This window comes from Momordica charantia (genome assembly GCF_013281855.1).
Source record: "Momordica charantia cultivar OHB3-1 chromosome 9 unlocalized genomic scaffold, Mcharantia_2.0 BLBB01000009.1, whole genome shotgun sequence".
Lineage (NCBI taxonomy): Eukaryota > Viridiplantae > Streptophyta > Magnoliopsida > Cucurbitales > Cucurbitaceae > Momordica > Momordica charantia.
This window is the reverse complement of record NW_028275167.1, coordinates 7,831,558-7,843,803: the sequence shown is the minus strand read 5'-3', so window position 1 is coordinate 7,843,803 and position 12,246 is coordinate 7,831,558. Positions and strand designations below refer to the sequence as shown.

Below are 12,246 nucleotides of genomic sequence, written 5' to 3'. Positions count from 1 at the left end.
AGTTAATTCATGAGGTATATATAGCCAATTATATCATATGATTCAAAGAAAATATCATCTCATCTAAGTCTTTAAGTCTTTGGTTAATGAAGACTAAGTCATCTTAATTAGTTAAAGTCTTAATTAGTGAGGCTAGCTAGATCCCACATAAAATGGGTAAAAGGGATGTCAAGTTTGTAAAAATATTGATAAAATATTGGAATTGACTGATATTTTTCAAAAACAAACCTCATGAAAATATTAGAAAACTCAAAAAAGTATCTAAATTAATAGATAAAAAAAGACCTAAAACCTCAAATAAGTTAGATATAAATGGTCATTATCAATATTAATTTATATATTTTATAGTATTGATATTCTATCAATATATCTATTTTTTCAATATTTTTATAATATGTCGAAGAAAATGCACTATCTAATAATCTTTATATTAATATCAAGTCGTTTAATTTATGAAACTATCAATAGAACGTATATTATTTTAACTTTCTCTCAATCGTAATTTTAGATTAGATGATCTGAATAGGTGACATATAATTCTTGTGTTCTCGAGGACAATTATAATGATGAAATTTTATAGTGTTCGAAAATGCATCATTTTCATCTAACAAGTCAAACTAAACTAGAAATAAATTTTAGTTTTCGAATATTTTAACTACTCTACTTTTTTGAATCCTCGTTACTTGGTGTATGGTTTTTCTTTTTTTTACGGTGAACATGCGAAGATGGATACAAAATTTCCTTATTACAAACAAGGTTTTAAAATATCGATGAAATGTCGATGTTTCAATTTTATAGAAATGTCGATGAAAATATCGATAAAATGTTGATATCATCGTTGTTGGATATTTTTGGAAATATCATAAAAATAAAAATAAATCATAAACAGACATTAGATAAACAAATAGGCATTTTGCGACTTTTGAATAAGCTTAAAATTGCAATTATTAATATTATGTCCACATGAGTGATATTTTGTTGATATTTTTTTAATATTTTGTCGATTTTTTTTTCATTATTATGAAAATGTCAATGGTGAACTCATGAATAATATGGAAATATCGATGTGTAGATGGAACTTTAATACCTAACCAGGATGAATTAATTATCATATTTATAGAAATGTTAATTAAATATCAAAGACAACATTGATGCGAAAATTATGAAAAATTAGCCATGAAGCAAAGACAATAATAAATAAAATAAACAAATGCGTCCAATCAAGAAAACAAACAAGCAATCCATAAATGTTAATGACTACATCAATCCTAAGACAAGAATTTTAGCTATTCATGTTCATGATTAAACTGGTCAAATAAAAGAAAAGAAATAGAAAGTGAATCTGTCGTGTTGATTGATTGTTCCCGACTCAATCTCCACGATCATCTTCAAAACCAGACTTCGCTTAGGTCAATATTAGATAAAATAAATATATTTATATTAAAAAATTATAAGATAAAAGATTCTAATAATAATAAATAAGAGAAAAGAAGAAAAAAAATTAAAAAAGAAAACTAAGGGCATTTATTGGATTGGCACCACATGGATTGAAATAAAGATGTAAAAGAAAAAATTAAGGAAGAAGTAGAAAACAAAAATTATATCGAATTCATTCAATCAATAAATATAGATAAAAATAATAAACTTAATCCTTTTTTTTTCCGTAGAATTGCAACAACACCACGACATTGATGGGGTAAATGTACGTACAAACTTTTATTCCTAGTATAAACCAATTGGTTCATTTAGTTACTTGAGTGATCATATTTCTATTCATATTTTGGATCAATTTATATCAATAAAATAAAAATAAATTTTTATCGTTAACTAAGACGAAATTTTAAGATAATAAATATAGTATGAATAGAACAAGAATGAGGAACATTGACGTGGGTCAATTTCTAATGCATATTTTTCTTTATGTGGAAGGAAACATTGACGCGCATTAAGAATTTTATAAGTATGCATCTTTTTGTCAAGTCACCTGAGGTAGGTGAGATTTATAATCCTTTTTCCTCCTCCGAACACAACAATTACAATGAAATTCTATAAACCGCGTTTGAAACTTTGAAATATTTTGTTTGAATAAAAAAAAGTCTAACTAATAATGGGTTGCGTTTTTCCACTTTACCTACTCTATTCTTTGAAATCACACTATATGATACATATAATATTTGCATGTGCGAATGAAAATGTTAACTAATTAATTCAAGTTAGCAACCTCAAATCTAAAGATCGATGTTCATTTTTTCCATGGGCCCCATCCTTGCGGGAGCCGCCTAATGGGATAGGGATTTAAATTCTCTATAGTGCGGGGTGGAGGAAAATTTTTCCCTACCACCTAAATGGGGGCAGGGACGGACCCTTCCCTGTGCCATTTTTTTAATATATATACACACACTAAAATAATTATATTATTTTCTTTATGCATACATGTACTTGTATATATTTGAGAGAATTAGACACTAGAAATTAAGTAATTAAATCAAATTTTCTTAAGAAAAAAATATTTATTGAAAAATAATAAAAAAAAAGAAATGGGGAAAAATCCCCGTGGGGAACCCGATCTCCACGAATTCCCCGCAAGGAATCCCCGCCCCAATTCTCCCAAAATCGTAGGGGGAACTTCACGGGGATGGAGAATTAAATGGGAGCGGAGAAGTCTTCCCCATCCCCGCCCGACCCATGAACGTCCCTACTCAAATCTTTTCATTTATGAAAATGTTGAAAGAAACATTGACGTGGGTCTTTACATGGAAATGAAAGAATCCGGAGTAATTAATGAAGAAAATATTGCAGAATCAAAAGTGGCTCTAGTCTACGGTCAGATGAATGAACCGCGAAGTTCTGACCATCTGTCAGAGAAAAAAGAACGAATGGATCTTGTAGGATTCCCGAGAAATTCTTCGATTTCTTCCGGAAGCGGATGATTATTCATCTGCTTCTCACGTTCCGTGAATAGCCGGGACAAGAAATTTTATAAGTATGCATTTTTTTTCTTAAGTTACCTTATGTAGGTGAGATTTATAATCCTTTTGCCTCTTCCAAAAGACAATTTTTAGAATGAAATTCTATAAATAGCATTTAAAACTATGAGATATTTTATTGGTACCCAAAAAAAAATAAACTGGACCAAAATATCAGATTTTCGAATTCTTAACATCAATATTCATGGGTTCCCAATTGGTAAGAAGCAGTCAATGTCTAAATCCTTTTTCTTTTCAACGTGAGATCTTTAACATGTTTCATCAAGACCGTGGCTGTTTTTGGCTCATCAATCTTGCCCGGATCCAATTTTTGGATCGATTGCTTGTTTGAGCGTCCGGATATCATGGTAGAGATGAATAAACCATCATCCAACCCAAAAGCTTAAGCTGATGGGTTGGGTAAATTTAATTCATTTATGAGTATCTTAACGGCTCCGGATCCCATTTTTGGACCGGTTACTCGTTTGAGCGTTTTGAACTCTGATGCTATTTGTCGCTCGCCACGTGTTGACAATCTAATAAGTATTCCAATCTAAACTAATTATGATTTTATAGTTTGTCCAGCTTGGTGTGTGTGATCTGACCTGTGCGAATTTCAAGGTTGATCATTTTTAGGATCAAACATTTAGAACTCAAAAGTTTAAGCGGATGAGTTGGATAAATTTAATTCATTCAATGCAATAAGTGGAAATTATAATAAATTAGGAGGAAATAACAATGCAGGTTAGAACACAAGACCTCCTCGCTTTGATATCATAAGAATATTCATGAGGTTTTATTTCTTGGTAATAAAAAAATAGTCCAGGTCTATTATAAATCATTATAAGATTCTTTTTTTTCAATGTGAGATTCTTAATACATATCATGGTTGAACTAAAAAAATATAAAAACGAAGGTGAGAGATTTTTCAGCATTTCTTTTCAAGAATTTTGTGGATTACCATAAGCATCAGCAAAGCTAGATTCATTGTTTCACCAAATTGATTCATGTATATATTTATCCTTGAACAAATTAAAATTACATTTTTTTCCCGATAAAAGAGATGATCCAACGGTTTTTTTTTTTCCTCTTTTTCCTTTTGTAAACGAAAAGAACCGGAAGAAACAACCTGTTCTATTTTAATTTAAAATAAAATCTGTTTTTTGTTTTTTTTTTATAATTATTTTTTGTACATTTAATTTATATTAAATATATTCCAATTACTTTATTTGTTCTAGAATCTGTCTAAAAACTATTTTAATTTTATAATATTACTTTTAAATAAATCCAAAATTACTTATTCATTATACTTTCAGATTGAAAAAAGATATTATAGTGGAGAATAACATTCGACTTTTATCGCTACTAAAATTATGGTTCTTGTGACACTCATGAACAGTAAAAAAATAATTTTTCTCTTTCTTTCTAATTTCTTTTTTTTTAACATATATTTTCTTCTTTACTTTCCTTTTTTCTCTATAGTCTCTTTTTGTCTAACTTTCTTTCACTACCTTTTTTTTAAATCTTTTTATTTATCTATCTAAAAACTTTCTTCCAAAAATTTATTTACGTCTATCTAAATTTGTATTTTCATTTCTAGGAGATGACAAAAATTTTCATTGGATCAGGCCCAAAAAATAGGAAATGCATGTCGCGACCCCATCCCCATCCGTGATTTCATTTTTTAAATTGTTATTATATATTTATTACACTTACTTTTATACTTAAATTCTAAAATTAATTAAAAACAATTATAAAATCGATAATTTTTCTCGAGAACATCTCTCAGACCGAAAAACGAAGTGAAGATGGGGACTAAAAATTTTCAAGAGCACGAGGATGGGGGAGATCATCCTCACTTGCACCCACACTATTGTCATCTCTACTCTAAAATTTTCTCTCTCTAATATATATTTTCAATTTTCTAACTATTAAAAATAGAAAACAAAAAATAGTTAGTCAACATAGGTTGTTGTTTTTTAAAAATTGAAAACCAAAAACCAAAAACTAAAAACTAAAAACAAGAAAACCAAAAACAAAAAACAAAAATGATTATCAAACACCGTTAATGAATAGTTTTCTTTTATCCTGTGAGTGAAGTTCCTGGTTTGTTATTACCCTCTTAGTTTCCATATTTTGCTCAACATTCTTAGTCTTCACCCCATCTTCTCTTAAGATCAATTGATATCATATCAGTCGATAACCTAAAAAACTCCCTAATGTCGAATCTCAAAAATCAACCAAAGGTTCCCCACTCTTCTTTTCGTCATCGTTCTCACAAAGCTATACATAGACGTTACCGCTTATTCAACTCTCAACTTGCAAGAAAGTAACCTTTTTTTACCGAGGATGATTGTGCAAATCTTTTACCGTTCGTAATTTTTTTTAATATATTTAAATGAGTTATAAGTTAACCTTATTAGTATTTATGTTAATATTTATATTGTTGGTTCAAAAAGATGTTCATATTTATATTGTTGATATTTTATTGATATTTTTAATATTTTCACAATATATTGAATAAAATAAATTACTCTTTTATATATATATTAGTAATAAATGTGGGATATGAGAATTTTAACTTCTGACCATAAACAAAATAATAGATGTAATCACCATTCAGTTATGTTCATTGTGGTCATTACTATTTTATATTCCCATCAAATTTGTCGATAAATCTTAGGTGCTTACTAGTAGGTGGGACTAGTAAGCTAAGACAAATGAATACATAAAAAAGAAAGATAAAATATAATAAATATCGACCAAATTTTTTAATGATAATAAGTAGAAAAAACCTATGTTATCTTTAGACTGAAGGACCCTTAGTGTGGGTAGGTGAGATATGACTTATTTTCCCTTATTTAAAAGGAAATTAATTACAACAAAATTCTATAAAGCATTCTTTGAAATACTTTATTTGTCATAGCAAAAACTCAAACTAGTAGAGAGTTTTTTTTTCAAAATTTACCTACTCTACTTTTTGGGATTCTAGATTCTGTATTAGAACGAGAAGATCTATCTTTAATTATAAAATAATAATATAAAGAGAATATTTTATTTTTGCCTCTATACTTAATTTATGAATTGATTTTATTTAATAACTTTTAATTTTATCCGATCTCTTTGTTTTAGTCAACATGGGTGGCGATTCAAATTTACAAATTTTTTTATTGGAGATAGGATATCTTAACCAGTTGAGCTCTGCTCGATTTAGATAATTTTATCTGATCCTAAACTTGAATAATTTGAATAATTAGTAAAATTAAACCTCTTATAAATTAAGTTGAAAATTACCAATGAATTAACCAAAAATATTATACAAAAGTCAACTAATAAAAACTCAGAACGAAGCCAAAAAACCTAAATTTAGGTGAAAATTTATCCAAACCATGATTATAATATCACCAATAAAAAACAACTTTATTGAACAATAATGTCCATATCTAGCCACAAATCTCTGAGAAAAAATGAATGGAATATATGGACTTTTTATTATTATTATTATTTATCTTGAGAGTTATGGAATCTTTCTAATTGAGGGGTTAATTTTTTTTTTTTTGAGATAATTGAGGGGTTAATTGTTGTAATAGTTATGGAATCTTTCTAATTGAGGGGTTAATTGAGGGGTTAATTGTTGTAACATGAGGTTAGCAGAGCGCTAATTGACACCTATCGTATACCCATTCTTCTTTCTAATTAATCATAAATATGTGATTGTGCTAATTTGTTTAATTAAAGTAGTAATAAATTTTAATTTATTTTATTACTATATTATTAATAATTAATATTTTTTATAACAAATTATTTAATATTAATAATAGAACAACCATAATTTAATATAAAATACTATTAAATTTTATTATTCTAATATTGAGTAACAATGAATTATATTTTAAAAAATTTATGGATATTAATTAATGATAACAAAGTAAAATTAACAGATTAAATATAAATTTCGAATAGTTTTGTATAAATTTTTATTAGTAGTATAAATAAAAAAGAAATAATAAAAGTATAAAACAATTAATTAAAAAAGTTAGGGATCTCAATAGAGAGAAAGGGTAAAAGTAGTAAAGAAATTGCAATAAATGTGTGAGTTCCGAGAATAAAGAATTAGAATGAGATTGATGAGGGTGTAGGAGATGAATGAAATTGCCGCTTTTCAGGGAATAGGATTACCAAGTTTGAGGTAAACATGACCTAAGTACTTTTAACTACAGTAGTTGATCATATAGAAGTGAATTTGTCTTAGGTTTTAAAAGTAGTTCGTATAGAAGCTCCATAGGGAAAGAAAGTTGAATAGTCGTTTATTGATTTCAAGTAATAACATGATAAATTTATCGAAATAATTTAGAAAAAATCTAAAAAAATTTGCGTGAGATTAGCACACATACTAGTAGAAACGGTCCGACAAAGTTTCTTCTTCTTATTGCTCGCAAAAACAAGGGGAAATTGACTCAAATGACCTTCAAAAGTTTGTGGAATGCTCAAATGATCCACCCCTTTTAAATGTGCCCAAATGACGGGAATTTGACCGATTTGACCTAAAAATGTTTTAGGTTTGCTCAAATGACCCAAATTCAGATTTTTCACTTATATGACCCAATTCCTCTTTTGCTTTCAAATCAAGGTCCGTGAAATGACGAAACTGCTCCTGTTTTATATAAAAAACTTGACAATGTATAGCTCTAAAAAAACTCGATGGAGATTGCATAGAACTCGACGGAGTTTTTAATATATTTCACCAACCTAGATTTTATTAGTCACCAACCTCTTGTATGATCATTAATGCAATTAATTTCATTCGAAATGGATCAATTCTTTTTTGTACTTCTCTTTATCTGCAGAGAACAATTACTTTCAGTGTTTGAAACGTGTCTTTCGTCATCTTCAAACGATCAGGTTAGTTTTTTTGTTTTCAGAGTATAAGTTATATTTTCTAAGTGTAAAGGCATCATTTTCCCTTCTTTTTAAGTTTAAAAACATTGTTTGCTGGTTTTTGATCCGTTGAGAGTAAGAGAACGAGTTGTATTTATAATGTAGTTTGGTTAATCTCGGGTGAGTTACATAAGAAACTCGATGGAGTTGTGTGAATCTCTAGGGAGTTGCGTAGAAACCCAGCCGAGTTTTGTAAATTGGTGGAATCCCGAGGGAGTTACGAAGAAACCCAGCCGAGTTTAGGAACAAAAATTTCCTGGTCGAGTTTTATTAGATCCTAGTTGAGACTTATTTCTGAACCTATTATTAACTAGAGATATTCTATATTTTTCTTGCAGAATGCGTCGCCTATTTGTAATATACGGGGGTAAGTGGAACGAGGTAGGAACTGTGTACGAAGGTGGCGTTATGGGAGGGTTGGACGTTGATGAAACGATAACATATACTGACCTAGTAAATGCCTTGCATAGGCTCACGTGGGTTGATCCTGACAAGTTTAATATTGTTATAGAATGCATGTATAAATTTGAAATGCAATACGAAGTTCCAAAGTACTTTATTTTTTATGATAGTAGCCTAAGATTCTATTTGACTGGCCCTCCAGACCCTTCTCAAGTGCCGTTGTATGTATCTGTCTTATCGAAAGGAACATACGGTAGTGGGAGCAAACCAGGAGATTCGTCCTCATTTCCATACTATCCAAGTCAAAAGATCCCATCTCTTAGCCCTTCAACTTCTATTGATTCCCCCCCCCCCCCCCCCCCCCTTATTCCCACAGATAACTCCTTTAACCGACAACATGGTCCCGTGCAACTTAAGCGATGATGATCCACCTTATTACGATGAATTGTACGAGAATGAGGTTGAGTATGATATTCGGAATGAGGAGGAGTATGATCTTCATGAAGACGACGTTGTGCATGGGGTTGAGGACGAGGATGATCAAGCAGAATCTGAGTTTGAGGGTGAACATGGGCATGACAATGGCAACGATGATAAGATTAATGATCAACCCGATAATGGATCTGATCAACCTGGTAATGAAGGTGAGCCTGTCTTCGAGGTGCAATTAGTAAGTGCAAATGCACGTACTCATACTGTTCAGGAATTGCCTCGTTGTTCAACGCAGAATATCACATCTATAGATGCGGGAGATTATGTCTGTGACATCGTCATTGGGCGTATTTTTCGCTCAAAGGATGAGCTCCGCTTCAAATTGTCGGTGTTGGCAATGAAGCTTAATTTTGAATTTCGTGTAAAGAAGTCCACGAAGACTTTGTACACAATTGGATGTATTGAAGTAGGTTGCAAATGGGGGTTGCGTGCGAATAGGATCAGAGGTGCTGATTCGTTCACCATTTCGAAGTATACCGATGTCCACAACTGCACACGGGAGGTACTCAACCATGATCATAGACAAGCAGGAAGTTGGGTGGTTGGTTAGTTACTAAAGGCAAATTTAGAGGATGTAAGTAGACTGTACAGACCGAAAGATATAATGACTGACATGCGAAAGCAATATAGGGTCAATATTAGGTATGAAAAGGCATGGCGTGCGAAGGAAGTCGCATTGAATATATTGATGGGATCACCAAAAGAATCATATAATTGTTTACGTAGGTATGGGGAGGCATTAAAAGTTGTGAACACTGGTACGGTCTTTGAAATGGAATTGGAGGAAGACAAGTATTTCAAGTAAGCATTCATGGCCCTGGGTTGTTGTATAAGGGGGTTCTCTAGTTGCATCCGCCTAGTACTTGTGATAGATGGTGCACATTTGAAGGGGAAATACAAAAGGGTTATCCTTACTGCTTCTTCTGTTAATGGTAATAATCAGATCTATCTCATTGCTTTCGGAATTGTCGATATAGAAAGCGATGCATCATGGTCCTGGTTTTTGGAGAGGTTGAAACATTGTATAGGAGAGGTGGATGGGTTACTGTTCGTATCAGACCGACACGTTTCCATTACGAAATCGGTCCGAGAGGTGTTTCCAGAGGCTGCACACGGGATTTGCATGCATCACTTGTCCATGAACCTGAAGGACAAGTTCAAGAACGATGACATACAAGGAATGTTCATTTTGGTAGCTAAAGCATTTCAGAAATCCGTTTTTAGGTACTACTTTTCACAACTGGCAGGCTTCCCAGACGTTCAGAGGTACTTAGAAGGAATCGGTTTTGAGAAATGGACACGTACATTTCAGCCGAAATTGAGGTACGACCAAATGACATCCAATAACGCAGAGTCAGTGAATGCAGTCCTCTCCCATGCACGTGCTTTGCCAGTTACCGCGCTTCTTGAACAGGCGCGCGCTCTCGTTCAACGATGGTTTTACGAGAGGCGAACTTATGCATCTAGCAGAGAGACAATTCTAACTGACTACGGAGAGGCAAAGATGCGGGCCGCAGAGAACCTCTCTCGAACGTACTCCATCACACCCTTTGATCTGCACGAGCTGGAAGTACACGATGGATTGAAAAGGTATCGTGTGAATTGAAATGCTAGGACCTGTGGATGCAAAGAGTTCGACTTCTACGAGCTTCCATGTTCGCATGCTATTGCTGCGGCAACGTTTCGGAATGTCAACAGGTATTCTCTATGCTCGCCTGCATACAGCCTCCAAACACTAATTAACGCGTATGCCGAATATGTGTATCCTCTCGGGGACGAGGAAGATTGGGTTTTACCTGATAATTTCGTCCACCGAAACGTTGAGCCGCCGAAGATAGTACAGCGAGTAGGGAGAAGACAGACCGTACGTATACCTTCGGCTGGAGAGACTCGCCAAGTCTACAAATGCGGTCGTTGTGGAAACACTGAACATAACAGAAAAACATGTCGACAGCCGCTTAGAACTTCGGATAGTTAGATATACGCGTTCATTTTTTACGTGATTTTTGTAAGCTCAGACATTTGAAACTCAAGTTTCTTAAAGTTATTGAATACTTTCCTAAGTTTCTTTACATTATTTCTTAGTATTATTCAAATCACTTCTGAATGCTTTGAGTCAAAAAATGCATGGTCTGGAAAAAAACTCGGGGGAGATCGGTTGAAACTCGGGGGGGTTTAGGCGGTTGTGTCCTCTAATGTTCTAGAAAAAAACTCGGGGGAGATCGATATAAACTCGGGGGAGATTTTGACCAGTGTGTATATATTCAAAGTCAGTAAAATATTTGGATGGGGATTTATAATATCTCGCTTGGGATTTCAGCCAGCTACTTGTAAACAAAAAAATGACCAATACAAAAAACGTTCATAACAAACGAAAGTCAATTTCCGAATAAAAATTCAACGCACAAAATATCGAAAGAGAAAAAGTTCAATAACTTGAGGTAATCAAAATACCGGTCTGTTCGCCCATATTTAGACTGCGAACTGCCTTCTAAATAATAACATTCTATCCTGAGTTAGGGTTCTTGAGGTAATCAAAATACCAGTTCACCCATATTTGGACTGCGAACTGCCTCCTAAATAATAACATTCTATCCTGAGTTAGAGTTTTTGTATTAGAACCCGTTACATCGTATTCAAAAAATTTTACAGCAAATATACCACAATCCCCATCACCTTCCTGTTGGGGTGCTGACACCACTCGTCGAGCGCGCCACGGCATGATTGAGAGACTCGGGCGAACAGACATCATCCCGCAGTGATGCAGTAATGCTGGTAAAACTGTCCGCATGGGATTCAACGCCGCTTCTAACTCGGCGTCCGACGTTAACGACAAGAGGGAATCCCACACGACCAACTCACCCTCCTCGAAATCGACATAAACCATAATCCAGTGGTTTCCTCCAATGTTCACTGGCATGTAGACTGCGTCCACGTCTTTCCATGCATGGTCGTTGTCGGAGTGTGTTCCGTATACGTAGCTCAATATAGACTTTGCGTTTAGCTCCCAATCGTACTTCATTCTTGTTGGCACGGAAAAGGTGTCTGAAGTTCTTTATATGGGTCGTCCGTCCTTAGAAGGAAATCCTGTAGCCAGATGAGACATGGTTACCAACTATTCATCTTTGCAATTAAGTATGTACAAGTTTGTCTACATACCGTAAAGAGTACGTCGACGGTGGTAAATTTCCGAGCACACAGGTCCATCCGCTGGGCGAGCTTCTTGCTCCTGAACATGAAGAGTGTATCGATAACCTACACATATATGTAACATATCATATGAAAATTAAATAATGGAGCTAAACACCGAATGATATTTAATCTTTAAGAACCACATACCTCGCCGGATAACCATTTCTGAGGAGTCAATAGGTCGACGAACCATGACTTCTGCCGACTGGCATATACCGTGCTCCGCGATTTACACTTCGGATCGTCCATCCATGTC

The 12,246-nt window shown here is 33.3% G+C and overlaps 2 protein-coding genes across 2 annotated transcripts; one reads left to right on the top strand and one right to left on the bottom strand.

Annotated features, from left to right (window-relative positions):
- The first annotated feature begins 8,703 nt into the window (after window positions 1–8,703).
- Window positions 8,704–10,776, top strand: LOC148208897 (uncharacterized). The gene is made up of 5 exons (XM_088117047.1): window positions 8,704–9,300; window positions 9,349–9,440; window positions 9,525–9,599; window positions 9,645–10,388; window positions 10,497–10,776. Exons 1-5 carry the CDS (start codon window positions 8,704–8,706, stop codon window positions 10,774–10,776), a joined length of 1,788 nt encoding a protein of 595 aa, XP_087973173.1.
- Window positions 10,777–11,304: 528 nt separating this feature from the next.
- Window positions 11,305–11,820, bottom strand: LOC148208896 (uncharacterized). Its single transcript, XM_088117046.1, has one exon. The coding sequence runs from the start codon at window positions 11,818–11,820 to the stop codon at window positions 11,305–11,307; it is 516 nt and encodes a 171-aa protein (XP_087973172.1).
- Between the last annotated feature and the right edge of the window lie 426 nt (window positions 11,821–12,246).